This window comes from Drosophila mojavensis, unplaced genomic scaffold (genome assembly GCF_018153725.1).
Source record: "Drosophila mojavensis isolate 15081-1352.22 unplaced genomic scaffold, ASM1815372v1 contig_231, whole genome shotgun sequence".
NCBI lineage: Eukaryota > Metazoa > Arthropoda > Insecta > Diptera > Drosophilidae > Drosophila > Drosophila mojavensis.
The window spans coordinates 3,600,387-3,619,202 of record NW_025318772.1 but is presented as its reverse complement, the minus strand read 5'-3'; the positions used below and the strand labels follow the sequence as shown (position 1 = coordinate 3,619,202).

At 40.0% G+C, this 18,816-nt stretch overlaps 4 protein-coding genes across 4 annotated transcripts; all 4 read right to left on the bottom strand.

The window, feature by feature from the left end:
• Window positions 1–1,055: 1,055 nt before the first annotated feature.
• On the bottom strand, window positions 1,056–1,944 carry LOC6574834. The gene is made up of 2 exons (XM_032728217.1): window positions 1,147–1,944; window positions 1,056–1,064 (listed from the first exon to the last, which is right to left on the bottom strand). The coding sequence occupies exons 1-2, from the start codon at window positions 1,942–1,944 to the stop codon at window positions 1,056–1,058; spliced, it is 807 nt and encodes a 268-aa protein (XP_032584108.1).
• Window positions 1,945–7,115: 5,171 nt separating this feature from the next.
• On the bottom strand, window positions 7,116–8,936 carry LOC6574833. Its single transcript, XM_032728212.1, has one exon. The coding sequence runs from the start codon at window positions 8,934–8,936 to the stop codon at window positions 7,116–7,118; it is 1,821 nt and encodes a 606-aa protein (XP_032584103.1).
• A 905-nt stretch (window positions 8,937–9,841) lies between these two features.
• On the bottom strand, window positions 9,842–15,153 carry LOC26528148. The gene is made up of 4 exons (XM_032728211.1): window positions 15,055–15,153; window positions 10,746–11,421; window positions 10,207–10,646; window positions 9,842–9,946 (listed from the first exon to the last, which is right to left on the bottom strand). Exons 1-4 carry the CDS (start codon window positions 15,151–15,153, stop codon window positions 9,842–9,844), a joined length of 1,320 nt encoding a protein of 439 aa, XP_032584102.1.
• Window positions 15,154–16,367: 1,214 nt separating this feature from the next.
• Window positions 16,368–18,571, bottom strand: LOC6574831 (myb-like protein Q). Its single transcript, XM_032728209.2, has 3 exons — window positions 18,541–18,571; window positions 17,900–18,080; window positions 16,368–17,840 (listed from the first exon to the last, which is right to left on the bottom strand). The coding sequence occupies exons 1-3, from the start codon at window positions 18,569–18,571 to the stop codon at window positions 16,622–16,624; spliced, it is 1,431 nt and encodes a 476-aa protein (XP_032584100.1). The 3' UTR covers window positions 16,368–16,621.
• Between the last annotated feature and the right edge of the window lie 245 nt (window positions 18,572–18,816).

Genomic DNA, 18,816 nt, shown 5'->3' with positions numbered 1-18,816 from the left:
TGCAATTTTAGTTTGTGATATATTAAGTGTGGATATATAACATAAATATACAATACGAATGCTCTAATTAATTACTGGCCTTCTCATCTGCTGCTTCCTGTGCCAATGGGCCACACAAATTTCAGCAATGAAAACTAAGCCTGCCATAAAGTAGCATAGCCCGAGCATCTTCCATAGCCACATAAAGTCCCTGAGTTGTAGGGGCACAGGCTTTCCTTTTAGTCCAGTTTGCGGCCCGCGTGAATGCAGGGTCGACATCATTTTAATACCAGCTTGCAATTTCCAGTGCCTGAGCAATCCGTAAGTAAGAGTATCTTGAACAAAATTCGTATACGCCTCCCTATAAATTGAGTTTCTCTTGAACACATATCTGAGAGGAACATTCTTCATTAGAGTTAATCCATCGGAATTGCATATCCTATTTCGCTTGTAGCTCCTCTGATACATATTTACAACCCTCCACATACTTGAATGCATATTATATGCACAGCTAGAATTTAGGGTTAAAAGTAGACGTACATATTCATTTATGGGAACAATTTTAACATTCCGTACTAGATTTCTTAAAGAAATATTTGAATTGCCATAAGTTAGGTCAAAATAAATGCTCTTATCGAATATTACATCTAATCCACTCTTCCTTAGCTGCTCGAATGTCTTAAATTTTGCATCATTCGGCTGCTTTGTCATCAGAGTACTGAGATTGGCATTGAAATAAGAGGTGAAGACTAAGCCGCAAATGCATAACAGCATTGTGATCTGCTGCAGTGAAATACTGCTATATCTACTCCTATACCGCCTCAGGTACATCGGAAATCCCAAAACTCCAGCAAATGCCCGCAAGTTTAAGACTAAGTTCAAGTATTGGTTATTGGGTCTGCGTCGGAGAATCCAATTTGAACCGAACTTGATCAGAGTTTCATATATATTGAATATAAAATATGATCCTATAAGCATTTTAAAGTATTTCCTCAAGCCTAAGAAGGCATCGTCTATTTTAATTCTATGTCTACAGGGAACCACAATAAATATGCTCGTGAGCTCGATTTGTACATCTACATATTCTAAATTGGAACCAGGATTCGGTGGATGTATTAGACTTCGGATTGGCAAATCAAGAATACCTTCGCTGGTTATTCTACGAACATCGACGATTTCAACATACTCAGAATCACCCACAGCTTTCAGGTGACGAAGTTTGATGTTGTTTTTCTTGGCAAACTCCATAATTAGTCTATCTGAAAATCCACTAAGAGATTTCTCTCCAGTGCGAGGGTTGATTGTCATCATGCTACGAATAGGGAGCAGATCGGGTAAAATGAGAGCCGTTTTTCCTTTGAAGTCACGCCCCACTTTCGGAAAAATCTGTTCATTATTTATATTGCTAATAGTTGCAAAACTTGGACTGGGGAACGGCTGAAGACGATATGCGACAATCGGCTCTTTGTCATCGAATGAAGTAGAGTGCAACACGATCAGACTGACAAAATTGTAATTATTGGCCTGTTCACCGATTATAGCGAAATCATCTTGAAGATTGGATGACTTAGTCTGCAGCAGAATTATGATACGTGCGCCTCTCATTCCTTCAAGGTTCTGGGCCAGGGTGTGCAGCAGCAGGACATCTGTCATCTCAGTCATACAGACCAGGCAGAGAACTTCATTATTGAAGGTCCCCTTTACGTTGATAAAGGTTTTCTCATCCAAGCGCAGAGTAGCCAATCCATCTATAGTGACTTCCTTCGAAGGACAATTGAAGTTCTGTCGACGGTTCATATACAGAAGTGTCTCTACTTGTCTTTCCCTGAACACTTTCTCTATGACATTGTGGATGAAGCTGCTGTGTGATGATGCGACCAACTCAATGAGCGGCGAAGCCTTCAAGTAGCCAGGTCGAAGCAGCAGCAGAAGCGCACAAAATGTATACGAACGAAACGCCAACATTCTGCGCCACGTTAAAAGTACAAACTGAACTGCATCTAACTTTATAGTCCAGTTGAAATGGCAGCATTGAACCATTGATTTGATTAAGTTAATGGTATAAACTGATATCGGATCTGAATTTTCCGCCATTATGCGCTATGTCAAACAAGAGCTGATTGATTGCTTAACTAAATGCTCGACGGGCAAACTGTGAATTGTCAACGCAATTGAATTAGATTAGTAGTAAAGTGCAATTTTAATACCCTGAACCATTGAACAGTATATATGTATATGTATGTACATATATTATTATTAAAGACTAAATGCATATGCCTTTTAATAGTTTTTCGATATCTATATCATTTCCTTGGGATCGATAAAAATCGATTACTTAATATAAATGTAGGTTTTTTGTTAACTCATAGATTATGGATCCAGCCAAATGCACTGAAAATCAATAGAAGCATAGGATGATGAAAATATGAGAGCAGAGATCAGCGTATCTTCGAGTCGATCAGTTCAGAGTGGAAGCCTCTGCTTAAGTGGGAGTTTTATTTTATAGTCAACTGAACTTACAAGAATTTTCAGCTATAAAATAAAATGAATTTATTTTTAAACAGACTTCAACATTTTTTGTGCGAACATTTAATACAATATAATTAAGAACAATTTATAATTCATAAAAAGTTTATATACTCCAAATTTTATATTGCGAATTCTCTTATATTGACTTCCTTTCTAGCCAGTTTCTTCCGCCAATAGGCTACTCAAATTTCTGCAATGAAAACTAAACCTGCCACAGCGTGGCATACCCCTAGCGATTTCCACAGCCACAATAAGTCCATGAAATTTAAGGGATTCGGCTTAAACTCAACATCATCTTTTTCAAGTGCTTTCGGTAAACCAGAAACTAGATTCGACATCATTTTCAACCCAGTCTTCTCGACGGTTCACATACATCAATGGGTCTTTCCAGGTGAGCTTGCTCTATTATGCTGTGGATATAGCTGATTTCTGACCGTCCAGTCTCAACTGAGTGTTGACAAACTGCCAGCAGGAGCACCAGAAGTAGATCAGATATAAACGAATACATTCTGGGCCAAGTTAAAGGGAGGCACTGACCAACAACTATTCGACGATAAGTTAAAAGCTCAGCAAAGCAATTCATTTAAAAATTATTGGAATTGAGGCGAGTTTATTCTTGACATGTGGACATGTAACACAATTTGAAATGCTTATCCCGGGTCGATTGACAAGATAGAGAAAGTGCTGGGCGGACATTCGCTAAGTTGACAGCGAATAACAATTATTGTTAATTGCATTTGCTAATTGATTTCTGGCTCCAATTTAATAATCTCAACAGATGTCGAGCATGTGACATAATAAAATTATAAACTATTATTATTAAAGCTTTATTAATGTCATGGTTCCATTTTATGGCTACTGTTTAACAGATTTTTATTGAACGTTCTCATTGAACACATTTAATTTGTCTAATGTCTATCAGCAAGCTGCAAGCAATTGCTAATGGATAATTGAAAGCAAGAAAAAAAAAAACTAAATTATTTGCAAAACAAATAATTAATGCGCACAGCTGGTGCTGATGCTGCTGGCCTGGTGCTGGTGCCTGGTCCAGCAGCCAATTCGTAAATACATGGAACTAATTTAATCTCAAAACAACTTGAGTTTTTATGGCCTTTTCCATTCCAAGAAGCATTTGATGTTTTGCTTGGCACGGCCCAACTAGAGAAAATATATAGCGTGTTCATTTATCTTAAAGAAGGCGCCGATTCGCAATATAAATAATGAGTGTTAAATTTTATAGACTTTTACCCTCCCACCCTCTCTCTCTCTCACTCTCTCTCTCCCGCTATGTAGAGTGCTAAGTAAATATGATATCTTGTGGTTAACATGCTTGAAGTCAATTACAAGTCGCACGCCGTGGCTTAACGATGCTAATTTGATTAATTTGCATGGCTCACCCCCACACACACACACACACACACGCCCACTCACACATATGTAGTGTCACACGTGGCGGATGCGTAATGTGCGTAATACGCGCGCTCAAACAGTTTATTAAACCTTAACTATCGCTTGTTATTGTTGCAGCGGCCAGTTAATTGAACAGGCACGTCCATTTCATTATGCTGATTGAGCGCGGCCTCTTTGGAGAAATTCGAGAGTTGAGCCAACTCGAAGTCCAATTATACAATTAACAAGCTCCAAGACTGCTCTAACAAAACTTTCCAGAACATATGTGTGCTTAGTGATATACATATATACTAAAACTTATGTGTGCTTAATAGAAATTGTGTATGCACGTTTTCCATAAAATTCACGCTGTTTATTTAGCCTTTTTAAGTAGCTATTTGGCTTAATTCAATGCTAACAATGACCATGTCAGAAGCACTTAATAATTGTTTCAGCCTAGCTTGGCCGCCACGCAACCGCAAATTTAATTTTGGAATCTGATTATGCGTCAGATGCACACAAAAAGATACACACACATACACACACAGGCACACGCGCATATGTATATGTATATAGCAAAAACTCGTACTATTTTCAATCTAGAAACCGCAATTTGTATTGGCTTCAGTCTGCATATTCCGACGATAATATGAATATATGTATATGGGTGTATAAATGTACATATATATATAGATGTGTATGTGTGTACATATATTTTCCAATTTTCATTGCTGACAGTTGCCAAACTCGCGTACGCTAAATGTTATTTATAATAGAATTTATGCCTAGCATCCATAGCAAAGCATCCATGGACCAATGCAAATGGCAGCCTGTCGCAAACGCTCCCATTTTGCGCTGTATCTCAATTTTATTTGTATTCTATATATATATATATATATATATATATATATATTTTATTTATTTTTTTTTTTGTATATACAATTTTTTCTTCTTTTAAAGAGTGGCCAGCATGGACAACAACCACAACAATTCAGCAACAGCTATGCCGGCGTAGCTCTAATAAACCATTTTGTGGATATAAAAACGCAAACAAAAAATTAATAAATAATAATAAGAAAAAAAAAAATGGAAAATAAATGCATTGGATAACCGTGCCGAATTCTTGTGCTGTGGCAATGCTTTCATTATGGGCCACGAAATTGAATATGGCAGTGCGCAAACAATGTTTGACATTATATTAAAATGTTGTCATAAGCCGAACGGAATGCGAGCTTTAGCCGTTTTTTTGTGCACCAATACTCGATTTGTGTGCTCTGAGCCGTTAACATTGCACATCTCAATGGCAGTTCGTTGTTGGCCAGCCTGCACTCTCTCTCACTCTTTTTGATTACCTCTCGCTCTGGCAGATAATGACAGTGTGGCGGCGGCGGCGGCGGCTGCCGGTGTTGGCTACAAAATGGCCGCTGGCGGAATATGTCAACAGCTGCTCGCACTTTCGCATGTGTTGCATAATTTTTGGCATTTCGCATTTCGCATTGCGCGCTGCGCACTGGGCAAAAACAAAAGGCCCAATGTGGGAAAGTCAATTTTAATTACAACACGCGCATTTAAATTTAAATCAACTGAGCATTGCTGTGTCTCTGTGTGTGTGTGTGTGTGTGTGTGTGTGTGGGTGATTTACAATGTCAGCAGGCGCTATGAGCATATATATAATAAAAGCTTTAAATGGACTTAAATGGCTTTGAAAAGCCTTCCTATGTGTGTATGAGTGTGTGTGTAAACAGTTCACACGGCCAACTAAACGGAAACCGCGTTACACACACACACACACACATGAACTATGCGCTGTGTGTTAGTGTGCCAATGCAGGCGGCTGTTGCCGCAAAGTATGCTACATGAAATTTTCAGTTTCATGCGCCCAGCAGCCTTACATTTATTGCACACACACGCACACACTGTCCTTGCCACGCCCCAAAATAAAAATGTTGAGCAACACGCCCCGTGCGCCGCAGCCACTGGCCAGCAAGAAAAATAGAATTGTTTATTTGCCTTCGCCTTTCTTATTTAAAACTATTTTATGTGCCGCCTGTCGCAACGTAAACTTTTTACAAAAATTGTGGCAGTGTGGCAGGGTGTGTGTGTGTGTGTGTGTGGCAAGAGGCAGTGGTCCAACATAGATAGAGCAATTGGAGTGTAAAACGTTTTCACTTCCGTGTGCTGGCACTGCCTGCTGCTTGGCTGCTGTTTTCCAGCACTTTTCCTAACATGCACATAAAGTTTAGTCGATTTTCTCCAGTTCCAGTTCTCGCTCTCGTTGTTGTTGTTGTTGTTTGCATTGTTGCTGCTGCTGTTAGCCCAAAATCCCATTTGGCATTGAATTGTGTGCACACATTGAATATTTGTAGCAAGCTTAAGGCCCCAGCTCACTCTCCCTATATATATGTATATGGAGCATTAATAGATATTCTGTGTGCAATAGGTTTTTTTTTGTTTGTTGGTACATGTGTGTGTTTGTAGCTTGTAATTGAATCGTGAATGTTGCATACTTGCAGGCGGCTACACTTGATTGCAATGCCAGCCGTTTGTGACGTGTTTATTTGCGGCCCAATTTCAACACAATTGCAACACATTCATGCCACATGCAGTGACAGTTATGTGACCAATGCGAAGCCAACACTCGAGTGCTTTGTCCATGAGTTATGGCTTTTCAAGCAGCACCGGCAGCAGATGCATCTGAAGCAGGGATAGGGACAGGGAAAGGGTCAAGCATAGGGACAGGAACTGTGACTGTGACTATGGGGCGCATTGTGGCAGCTAGCGTCCTGCATGCAGCGTTGACACATTTAAATCTATAACTATAACTATGACAAATGTTGCGAAGCCCAGAAGGCCATTGCCTAGGCTGCTGCCCAGAGCTGCTGGCTTTAAGATACCTTCTTCAAATTAATGTCAAGCAATCAAATCAAGATGATTCTTTAATTGACAACAAATTACTCTTTTAAATTTGACAAATGCTGCTGCTATATTCTCAAGAACTATTTACCAAGTAAAGAAACTCATTAGCCAAAAATGTGATACTTAAATAATTTTTTAAAGAATGTTTCACCAACTAAATAAATATTATCTAAATGTTCTCATATTTATTTCTTTATTTTTCTGAATTTATTTAAATAATTTTTTTGTGCTAACAAAATCTTTATAAAGAAGTCTCATCTCTATATTATTACATCAATATTGAGAATATTTAATTTTAGTTCTTAAACCTCCATAACATACACCTTTCTAGCTTTTTTTGCCTGCCATCTTGCCACACAGACCTCTCCAATGAGTACCAAGCTCGCCAGGCCGTAGCACACCCCCAGCAATTTCCATAACCATTCCAAGTCCTCAAAGCTTAGAGCTGAGGGTTCCGGATCGCTTGCTGGCAGCCTTTGATCCAAAACGGGCACCAGCATCTCTATCATTTTGCGGCCAGCCTTAACGTCCCAGTGCTGGTCCAGCCCGTAGCTGAATGCTCTAGATAAAAAATCGCGAATCGCCTCGCGAAACACAAAGTTTTTCTTTAACTTGTAGCCAAATAATAGACTGCCAGTCAGATTCATGGCATTGGCGCTACAAAGTACTTTACGGCTATGAGCCTTTTGATAGCTGTCCAAGAACTCCCATATATAGTTGTACGTTTGCAGTGCATAGCTGGAGTTGAAAGTCAGCAATAGATCGTAATATCTCTTCATTGTCACGAACTTGGCATTGGGCACTATTTTATAGAGTCCCACATTCTCAGCAGACTTTTCGAATAGAGGCTTAAAGGTCATTTCTAAAATTACATCCAAGCCGCTGTCTCGCAGTTGCTCAAAGTTCTGGATTTGTGTGTTGTGTGGATGCTTTATCAGCAGCGTGCTGAAGTTGGAATTGAAAAAGCAGTTGAAAACCAAGCTAAAGATGCACAGAAACATGACCAGTTGCTGCAGCGAAACGCCCGTTCGATATTTCCTCAGGTACATTGGAAGACCCAAGACTCCAGCAAATGCCCGCAGGTTAAAGACGAAGTTCCATTCTGGAGCATTGGCTCTGCGTTCGTAAATCCAATTTGTAGCTAATACGACAAATGTTTCAACTATTGTGAACATAAAATATGTGCTTAAAAGAATTATGGAATAGGTTCTTAGCCCCGAGTATACATCACCTATGCTTATCTCCTGGCTACAGGGAACTAAAAGAAAGAATTCTGTAAATCGCGAATCAGGAGACAATTCATAATCGGCTATTTCTTCTAAAGTTAATATAGTGGGTCGTCTGGGCATATCGACTTTATCATGTAACATTGTATAGGTTTCGAGTTTTTCAATTTCAGCCAATTGTTTCAAAGGCCGAGCTAACAGTAAATTTATGTTGTACTTATGGGCAAACTCTTTCAGCATCACATCCGTGGAACCAAACAATTTCAACTCTCCAGTGCGCCGGTCTCTAGACAAGAGACTGCGCGGTGGAAACAGGTCGGGTGATATAATAGCCGATTTCCTATGGAAATCGGTCCAGACCGTGGGAAATATATGTTCATCGCTTAACTTTGTAATCCTGACAAAGCTGGGATACGGAAATGGCTGCATGCGATAAACAGTCGACGTAACATTCTTTTCAGATAAAGTTGAGTGCAGTACGATTAGATTGACGAAGACATTACTATCTGCTTGCTTGCCAATCAAGCGAAGTATCTTCTCTAGATTCCTTACATCCAAGCTGTGTAATAAGACTGCAATACGAGACTCTCGCATTCCATTCAAATTCTTGGCCAGTGTTGATAGCAGCCAGGAGTCTGCGACATCGGACATACAAAGCAGAGCAAGTGCCTCGCTGTTGTAGAGCTCTATGAAGTTCATCTGGGTCGAGGCGTCGAGGAGTACAGTGGGGATTTCGCATGGATTGAAATCATTTAAGATGCAATCGTTATCCGTTTGCCTTTTAATTGCCAACAATGTCTCGATGGGTCTTTCCTCGTGAACTCTCTTAAGGAGATCGCTTAGGAAAGAGCTTCGACGATCTCGCATATAATAAAATCCGTGAATCTGATCGGGCATCAAGATAAATATAATTACAAGAATAGCACGAGTATATGATGATAGGCACAACATTGTTGGGCAAGACAAAAATATCAACTGAGGAAACTCTGGCGTTGCAATGTTAGAAGTCATTTCATAATTGCAGTTTACAATTGCGACGACGTTTTGACATCATCAAATGCCAATGGATATGTGAGATAGCGTCGAACGACGAACCAAATGGAGGACTTTTTATGCACTTAAAAGAATTAGACTCCTTTGCGCGCATTACATTTAATATGTATTAAGTGTATGCACACATATATGTATGTGTAATGTGATTATACATATATCTATATTCATGTTCATATAGATATATGTGAAAAAAGTTTTAGTCAGGGTTGTAGTGAATTGTTGTGCCTATTTGCAGACTATTCTCAATTTTTGTTTTTAGGATTACTTCTTTCTACTATGCATTATACCGTCAAACCCTTCTTGATCGATTACTAGAAAATCTTTAAAAATTCCTAATATGTTAGTAAGTAAATGTAATTACATTTTCTTCCAATAAAAAAATGAGATAATCATAATGTTTTGCTAAGTACAACGGCACATATATTTATTAATAAACATGACTTAATGTCCATTACTGAACAGTGCTCGAGTTTTATGTGAAAAAGTTTAAGATATTAAGCATTACAATTACATAATACATATACGAGTTGTTTATATTCATTTTATACATCGACAAGCATAAGATAATGTAAATAATTCAGAATTTTTGAAGAGCTTACACTTCTATAATCTCTAGCTCTCTAGCTCGCTTTCTTTGCCATCTTGCTACAGTAAGCTCTCCAATAAGAACCAAGCTTGCCAAAGTGTGGCATATCCCTAACAATTTCCACAACCAAAATAGGTCTTCAAATAGTAAAGCTGAGTGTTCCTCATTGTTTGCCGAAAATCTGGGATCTTGAAATGGTTGCATCATCTCCATCAATTTTAGCATAGCCATGGAATCCCAGTACTTGTCCAATCCGTAGCTTAAAGCTCTAGATATATAATCATTTAGAGCTTCTCGATATATCGAGTTTTTCTTTAACATAAATCCCAACGGTATTTCTCCCGTGATATTCAAATCATTCCATTTACAGAGTACATTCATGCTATGTGAGTTTTGATAATACACTATGATTTCCCATATATACTTATATGCTTGTAGGGCATAACGAGGATCTAAACTCAATAGCAATTGCTCCAATTTGATACCTTCCACAAATTTCACATTAGATATCAGTTTTTGGGAACCTACACCGCTGAATTTAGGCTCTAAGCCAATTTTAAAGTTTTCATCTAGTAGTACCTCTAGGCCACTATCCCGCAGCTCATCAAAATTCCTGATTTCTTTATTGTAAGGATGTTTTGTCAGCAGAGTACTGAGATTGGCGTTGAAAAACGCGGTGAAGATCAACCCGCAGAAGCACATGAGCATTATGATCTGCTGCAAGGAAATGCTTGTTCTATATCTTCTCCGGGGCATCGGAAGCCCCAAAATTCCCGCGAATGCCCTCAAGTTTAACACAAATCTCGAGTATGAGATATTTGCTCTGCGCTGATAAATCCAATTTGTTGCGTATATGATAAGGGTTTCAATTACTTCAAAAAGGATGTAAGAGCACAGGATTATTATGAAGTAAGACCGTAAACCTAGGTATACGTGCCGTACACTCATTTCCTGACTGCATGGAACTACTAAAAAAAATGTTGTAAATTTGTAAGTGCTGACAAATTCAAAATCTTGCAAATTTTCCATTATGTAAATAGATGGTCTATTAGGTAAATCAATCTGACCTTCTCGAGCCATAGTTAAAATCTCCATTGTCTTAGCAATTCCCAACTCACTGAATGGATTCAATAATTGCAACTGTATATTGTGTTTTTCTGCGAACTCCTTCAAAAATGTATTTGAAGAACCCTGTAACTCTTTTTTACCCGTGCGTCGGTCTACAGAGATAAAACTAGCTGGTGTACGTAGCTCGTGTAATATAACAGCCGGTTTTCTCTGGAAATCTGTCCAGAAGTTGAGGAAAATTCTTTCGTCACTAAAGTTTGTAACTCGTGTAAAAGTTGGACTCGGATAGGGATGCATGCGGTAGAGAGTAGATGAATCTCTCGATTCAGATGAACTTGAGTGCAGTACGACTAGATTCACAAATTGTTTACTCGTTGCTTGCTCAGATATGATTCTTAGAAATTCGCCCAGATTCGAGTCGGGGCTGTGCAATAGCACAACAATTCGTGAATGTCTCATTAAATCAAGGTTCTGGGCCAGTGTAGACAGCGAGAGGACGTCGCCAATTTCGGACACACAAAGCAGAGCTAGTGCTTGGCTATTGTAGAGCTTCTTCACATACATCCTGCTCGAGTCGTCCAGGAGTAGAGTGGGAATTTCGGTTGGCCTGAAGTCATCTAAGAAACAGTCGTCATCCGTGCGGTGTTTTATAGCCAACAATGTTTGGATGGGTTTCTGTTTGTGAGCTTGCCGAATGAAATCGTTTAGAAGTGAGCTGCCACGCCTTAAAACTGGAAGATGTGGGAGAGTCCGAGCGGGCAGCAGGAAAACTAATAGCAGAAACAAAGCACGATTATACGATTTGAAGCACAACATTCTGAGGCAAGTATGCAAAACTAACTGAATCAGCTCTAGTTTCGTCCTTTTATACTGATTTTAATTTTCCAATTGTAGGACACAACAGTAAAAGCGTCAAATGTCGAAGAAATCGTTAGATAATGTCAAATGCTTGAGCAGGTTAAAGCATTTAGCTGGAATTGGATGTTTGTTATTTTAATCATACAAGTGCTCGCTGAGGCGTTTCTACTTATACCCATGTACATTTAGTATATTTTGCTTATATAATATATTGTATTAAAACTTTAATGTTTATAGCCAAAGGAAGAAAAATACATATATTTATATCTAAATGATTTAAGTAAATCATTTAATGTTTAATTATCCCATTAGGAGACAAACATATCCAAGTGGAAGTCTAAGTTCTCATATACAAATAAATCTGCATACCATCATATATTATTCACTCTGCTTCCACAACGATTGGAAACATATATTAATGTAAATTAAATGCAATTTTAATATATTGCTAAAAATCTCTTAAAAATATGATGATTGAACTTGATTTTCTTTTGAATTGATGTGAGTCGAACTAGTCAGCATTAATAGAGTAATTTAATACCATACAATATATAGAATTCACATCTATTTTGCATCAAGTAGTGCTGCATGACCTTTTATTCGTGTATAACTAAAGGCAGTCATAAAAGTCTCCGCCTTTGAAAGCGTATAAAAGGCTCACAGCTAAATGAAATAAAATGCAATAACAACTTAACACCTTTCGGGCAGCCAAACAGTGTGTGGGGTGTATAAGGAAAGGGTTCCAGGACTGAAAGAAGCAGAAAAATACACAGATAGAGAGAATGAGGGAGAGAGAGAGAGGAGGAGTGAGTGAGAGGGCGCAACTATTTGCCGCACATACAAATGCGCAGGCAATACCAAAAGCAAACCGTAAGCGCAGACTAAGCCGATTATAGCTGGAGCAGAAAGTGAGAGAGAGAGAGAGAGAGAGAGAGAGATGGTGGTAGATGGTGGGTCGTAGTTAGAGAGTAGCTGGTCAGAGGATAACTGACTGTCTGGCAGGAAGTGCGTGGCAGGCAGAAAACGCAGAAGCAGCAATGGCAATGAATTATCGCACTAGCTGCGCCCGTAGACGAGACGCAACGTGTTGTAAAAAATGTAGTACTATTAATTTTCCTGCATATCTTACAGTATCTTCATAAACAGACACGCACACGCACACCCACACACAGACAGACAGACAGGCAAGCAGCCAGCCAGCCAGCCGCCCCCTGAGTGTGCGAGTGTCTCTGCAAATGCTTTGGCATTGGCTTAGTGCTAAGAGATTTCTAATTCAGTTGAGCAGAAATAAATTACTTACCGTAATTGTTTACCATATAAAACTGTAGCCAAGGCGTTGAGCGTAAATCGAGACAGTTGTTTGTCGTTTCTTCTGTGCTTTGTTGTTCTAGTTGCTGCTGCTATTGATGTTGTTGTTGTTGCCTGTGCAGTTCTTATAGCTTTTTGAGAAATTCGGGTTTTGCCAGCTGTCACATAGCAAAAAGGATTTCACACATTTTCTCTTTATCCGTCCCCACACAAACTTTAACTGTTAAATTTAAATATATGTATATGTATATATGTGTGTCTTTTTTTATTATAAATTTATTTACTTGTTTGCTATTAATTTATCTACTGCACACTTATAGTTGACACGAGCAAATTATTGCCATTTAATTTTCTGCTTTATGTCGGACATAAATAATTGCGCAAAGGCAGGCAAAAATTGTACGTCGATTACAGTTTTTAATTATTTTTTAATGAAGTACAAGCAACAATGAGTAAAAATAAAAATACAAAAAAAAAAAGAAATACCAAAAGCATTTCATTGTGATGTTTTAACAGCGAACTCTTCGCACTATGCGATTATTTATGCGCATTGCTAGTACAATTTATTGCCTGTGTAATGCACATTAAAGTGCGGCAGCCGTACTCGGATATACATGGCTTAAACTGTCCAATTAGTTAATAAGATAGTTAATAAATCGCTCAGCAATTGAAAACGATATTCATTGCATCTGAATGGCGGCAGCAACAGCAGCAGCAGCAATACAATTAATACAATAGTTTCTTATAGAGGTGCACAGGTGCATTGCAAATTGCAATTGTACAGTGTGAGATCTAAAGGTATTCGGTAATCAAATATTAGTCAGTACTTCAATAGCTAGTTTCTGACCACGATTTGCTTTCAGCTTGGCTACGCAGTCCAGGCTTATGCTGCAGTGAAAGCTTGATTCATATAATGATATGTATATGAATATATGAATGCAGAATGCAGAATATGAATATGAATTGTTCGCTTATAAGGGGTAAATAAAATGTATACTTTATTGGGATTGTTAATGCCAGATCCCATAAACAGGAATCGCTGCTCTCGCGACACGCTATACTATGCTATTAGCAGTATTATGTTAATATGTTAATAGCATAACTTCAAGACCAGTTCTCTTAGTGGTTCTCGATACTTAGCGTACCGCTGAGTACTTCGTGCCTCACCCCCTTTCCTCAGCCGGTATTGACACTCTATATCATACGAAAAACACAGTTATCTTCCTACAAATAAACACGAGGAACTTACAAGCCGGTCTTGTTATTTATCGTCGACGCCACCAGTCCAACTGGGATCAACAGAGGAGTGGATCTTGCCTTTTGTCACACACATGTGAATTAAATAGATTCTTTAAATAATGATTCTCCATGTGAGTGTATTTAATATGGGATACAAATATTCAAATAATATTTATTGGCAACGAAATTCCAGGACGGTTCGTTTTGAGTGAAGGAGTTTCAAACTCTGATACCTGTCGATGAATAAATTACATTCAATAAAAAGCCATTCGCTAAACTTGAATACATTGCAGTTAGACATTGCGTCAATATCTAAGAAATAATGGAATATAATCGGTTTCTTTCAATTCATCTGTCCTGATATTTGAATATGGCCTAAAATAAAAATAACTTTCATTTCACATAAGTCGAGTGGTTCTTGGTTCATATAGGTGTATTAAGCACTTCACAGTTTTCCATTGAATTGCAACAAATTGACACATTTTGAGTACCACTTGAAATGAAGTTATTCAACTTGAGATACCTTTTATTTGGTTTTCTAGCATGAATGACAAAGACAGACAAATTAAATTATTAGCAATTACCTGAATATTCTTATTTATATAAATCACATTCGTAGCTCGTCTTCATTTCTATTTAAAATGCATTGCAGCTAATTGAGTTACGCCCAGGCAGCAGCCGTATCTTTGCTCAAGTCTCGAGTCTGTGCTGCGATGCCGTTGACCTCGTTAAGAGTCCGAAAATCACGCATTAGCTGCCAGTTTGCACTTAAAGTAATAAATTTATTCAAATATATGGGCGTAAGACGCACACGTATGCGAATGGGCTGCGCTTTAAAGTACAATTTATATTAACTTCATTTTATGCTGGCTGCCACGCAGTCGTGGCATAACTCATACGCACCGTGTGCAACCGCAGCGGTACTCGGACTCCGGCAGCAGCAGTCACGGCGCGTGTCGGCAGCGCCAGCGCCAGCGCCAGCGCCAGCTTTCCAACAGGCATATCAGTGCCGAAAGAAAGGCAAGCTGGTGGGTCGTCGTTGGGGCTGCTGCTCCACGGTCCAAATGGCAGCCAAGAGAATTTTAAATTACGCTTTTGAGTGGCGAGGCGAGTGCAGTCGATGCCGAAATGCAACGGCAGCTGCAGCTGCAACTGCAACTGCAACTGCAGTTGGAGTTCCAGTTGCAATGGCTTTTTATCATGCATTTAATTGCAAATGAAGCAGCCGCAGCAGCAGCAACAACAACAACAACAATAAGTCTCAGCTACATCTACGGCCATTGCGTGCTGCAGCACTCAACTCCAAATCTCAGCTGCCGCCGCTTGTGGCAACTGTAAATGACGTTTAATCAAAGTTGTTGAAATTGATAGCATTGTTTGTGTGCACGTGTGAGTACGTGTGTGTGTGTGTGTGCTTGCATGTCTGTTGTGCGTGTGTGTGTGTGTGTGTGTGTGTGTGTATGTGTGTGCTGCATTTTAAAGTGCGCGAAATGTGTTAATTAAAGTGTTCATGTCCTCTCTCCTGATCTCATTAGAAATAATTATATTGCCATTCGCGAACTGAAATGCCATAAATAAGGAAATAAGCAAACGCTGTAAGTGCAACAGCTCGTGCATTAGAAAAGCTGCAAGCTGCAAAAGGTAAAGCGCCGCTGTCCGTGTCTGTGCCTGTGGCTCTAGCTGTGGCTGTGGCTGTGGCTGTGGCTGCGACGGTGTCTGTGGCAACTTAGTTGTGGCAGGCAATAAAATAAAGTCTTAGCTCCCAGTTCAGAGAGCTTGCCACATTTAATTTGTTGCGCAACAAATTAGCATTCATTTTCATTACGACTTTAACATTGCATTGTTCCGGCGCTTCTTTTTAGCCGCACTTTACTTCATTTTAATTAGGACAACAAAATGTAGAAAATGTTCAAAATGTAAAAACCATTTACATTTTTTATCAAACTATTGCTCAGAAAATTCTTTAATTTTTATGTACAGAAATGTTTATTTATAAAAATTTAAATTTGATTATTTTAGTATATACAATAGATATGAAAATATATTAGATAGTCTTACTAATTCAGCTATTATAATATTATTATGTATTTTTATATATTCTTAGATTTACTTATATAATAATTATTATTTTTATGTACAGAAATATTTATTTATATAAAAATAAATAAATAAAATAAAAAATATATAAATTTAAATTTAATTATTTCAGTTGATGGATATGACATTGTATTAGATAATTCAAATATTACAATATGATTATATATCTTTAAATATTCTCAGATTTATTTATATGTTTGGAATACCTGCCTTACACATCTGCCAATCCGAACTATTTTCGCTGCATACTTTTCGGCGCTAATTTAAACAGAATGTGGTTGTAATTAACAAGCTTTTATTTCTCAATTTCAAAATTCATTTATACAATTTGTATAGAAATGAAATACAGTAAATTAGTTCCTTATATTTTTGCTCATTTTCCATTATTGCGTGTGTAGAAAGAATCGCTGGCGCGTCGCTGTGGACTACGGTCAGCATTAGCATTTTCATAATGATGTCGTCGCTGTTGATCATAATCAGCGTCGTCGGCATCATCATCAACATCATCATTGGTTTGCCTGTAGCGCGCATTATCCGAGTAAGAGCTCACGCCCGACTGAGCGCCCAACGAAGCTGAAGATGAGTAACGTTTGTTACCAGCTGCATGCGAATACGACTGCGGATGCGGATGCGGTTGCGGATGTAAATGTGGACGCGAATGCACGCTGCCAGAGGACCACGCATAGTCCATGTAATGATGCCGATGTCGCTCCCTTTCTGGATAATAGTGATGCTGATAATAGTCAAAGTCGGAGTCCGAGTACGAATCAGAGTTGGAATTCGAATTGCTGTAGGAGTTGGAGTTGGGGGAGTCGGGCCGCAGCGACTGGTCAATGTATGTGCGATTAGGATAGAAATCAGCGGCGGATGAGGGCGTGCGATGTCCGTTATTATAATCAGCATCATCGTGATATGGTTGTTGTTGTTGCTCATGCTGCTGATGCTGCAGCTGCTGCTGATGATTCTGATGATAATGTTGTTGTTGATGCGATTGCTGATACGAATGTGTATGCGAAGCTGGCTTATTAGTCACCAGACCACTACTATACGGCGTATGCAGCGTCACAGCTGGCGTAACAATGACTGGTAACACGGCGGAACTGGATGCCGGCACCAGTAGCGGTTGCTGTTGCTGTGGCTGCTGCTGCTGCTGCTGCTGCTGCTGCCAAGATGACGCCGACTCTGATGCCGTTGTGGATGCTGGCGATGAGGTTTGTTCGCGTGAGTTCATTTCAGCTAATTTATTGAAGCGATTGCGACTGCCGACCGATGTGAGCACCATCACGGTGGGGTTGATATCCGAGATGTGCTCCTTGATGCAGCTCTGCAGCATATTCACGAAAAAGAAGAACGAGAGCAACGTCAGCGCCGACATTACAGAGCTGCCACTCTTCTTCTTCTTTGTGGGCGGCGTTGTTGGCGGCGATTTGGGCGCATGGTATGGAGGCGGATATGGTGGGTGCGGTGGGTGCGGTGGATGCTGCGAGAGTGGCGGAGGATGCGCGGGCGCACTGCCACCGCTCGGATGGTAAGAGGAGTAGCTGCCAGAGGGGGGCGTTTGTTGCACCTCATACTCCACCGATGGCTCCATGCTGTTAATATAAAGCTGCATTAGCACCACGCGACGCAGAGGGGGATGCGGATTACTTACCCATAGCCCGAGTGGCCGCCGCCTGTGCTGGCATAAGCACCGTTGTGGTTGCTCGCAGCGGCCAGCAATGGTCGTCCATAATGCAGATAGGGATTCTGATAGAGCTGTTGCTGTTGGTGGTGCTGGTGGTGCCAGGGGTAATGGGCGCGCTGTGTATCACTGCAAGAATTCAAATCACTGCCTGAGTTTGGGTAAGTGCAACAAATTGCGAGTCAACATAAACAAACAGCACACAAACAGCACTCAGCACACACACACACACACACACACACGAACATGCAGGCCAGGTAAGGCGGATATCATTTGCTTTTGTTGTGTCACAGCGAGCGCCGCATAAATTTCGTGCTGTCATTTTGCTTACGCATAATTATTTCCGGAAATGGCTGACAACAGCGGATGTTGTTGTTGTTGTTGCTGCTGCTGCTGCTGCTCCGCTGCCAGCTGCTGATATTGCATATTCCCAAAGGACACTTGATGTTTGATTTGGCAATTTTATTGCTAATTGATTTCCGTCAGCCGCCACGGACTCCGCTGCCAGCCCGTCACAAACTGAGCCGCTCCAAAGTCAAAGGCAAATGCCTGAAGCAACCGCAACTGACGGAGCTGCCTAGGCGAGCTGCTGGAGCGTTTTGCTCACTTACTTAATGGCAAAACATTGGCAATGCTTGTCATTGTCAGCTGTTAAAAGCGAGGCCATCACCGCCCCCACCACCAAGCAACCACCTGCAGCACCTACAGTCCACACCTGCCTGCAGCCGGCACTTGCCGACTGACAATTGCCTGCAAAGTGTTTTTGCGGCAAGTGCGGGGCGACCAACTGACACACACCTGAACTGGAGCATTGCATGCGCTGCACATTTTGGCCACAGCCAGACAATTAGTGCACGACAAAAGCAGCCGTCCCTCCCACACTCCCA

Excerpts from the sequence above, each read along its gene's own strand:
- LOC6574831 (XM_032728209.2), bottom strand. The coding sequence starts at position 18,571 with ATGACAAGCATTGCCAATGTTTTGCCATTAA. Across the intron at positions 18,081-18,540 it reads TGCCAATGTTTTGCCATTAA|GCAGTGATTTGAATTCTTGC; the intron begins GTAAGTGAGCAA and ends ACCCAAACTCAG. Across the intron at positions 17,841-17,899 it reads GGCGGCCACTCGGGCTATGG|CATGGAGCCATCGGTGGAGT; the intron begins GTAAGTAATCCG and ends TTATATTAACAG.
- LOC6574833 (XM_032728212.1), bottom strand. The coding sequence starts at position 8,936 with ATGCCCGATCAGATTCACGGATTTTATTATATGCGAGATCGTCGAAGC.
- LOC26528148 (XM_032728211.1), bottom strand. The coding sequence starts at position 15,153 with ATGCCTGTTGGAAAGCTGGCGCTGGCGCTGGCGCTGGCGCTGCCGACA. Across the intron at positions 11,422-15,054 it reads TACCGCTGCGGTTGCACACG|AAACCCATCCAAACATTGTT; the intron begins GTGCGTATGAGT and ends GCTCACAAACAG. Across the intron at positions 9,947-10,206 it reads TAGAGCCTAAATTCAGCGGT|AGCTTTAAGCTACGGATTGG; the intron begins GTAGGTTCCCAA and ends TTATATATCTAG.
- LOC6574834 (XM_032728217.1), bottom strand. The coding sequence starts at position 1,944 with ATGTTGGCGTTTCGTTCGTATACATTTTGTGCGCTTCTGCTGCTGCTT.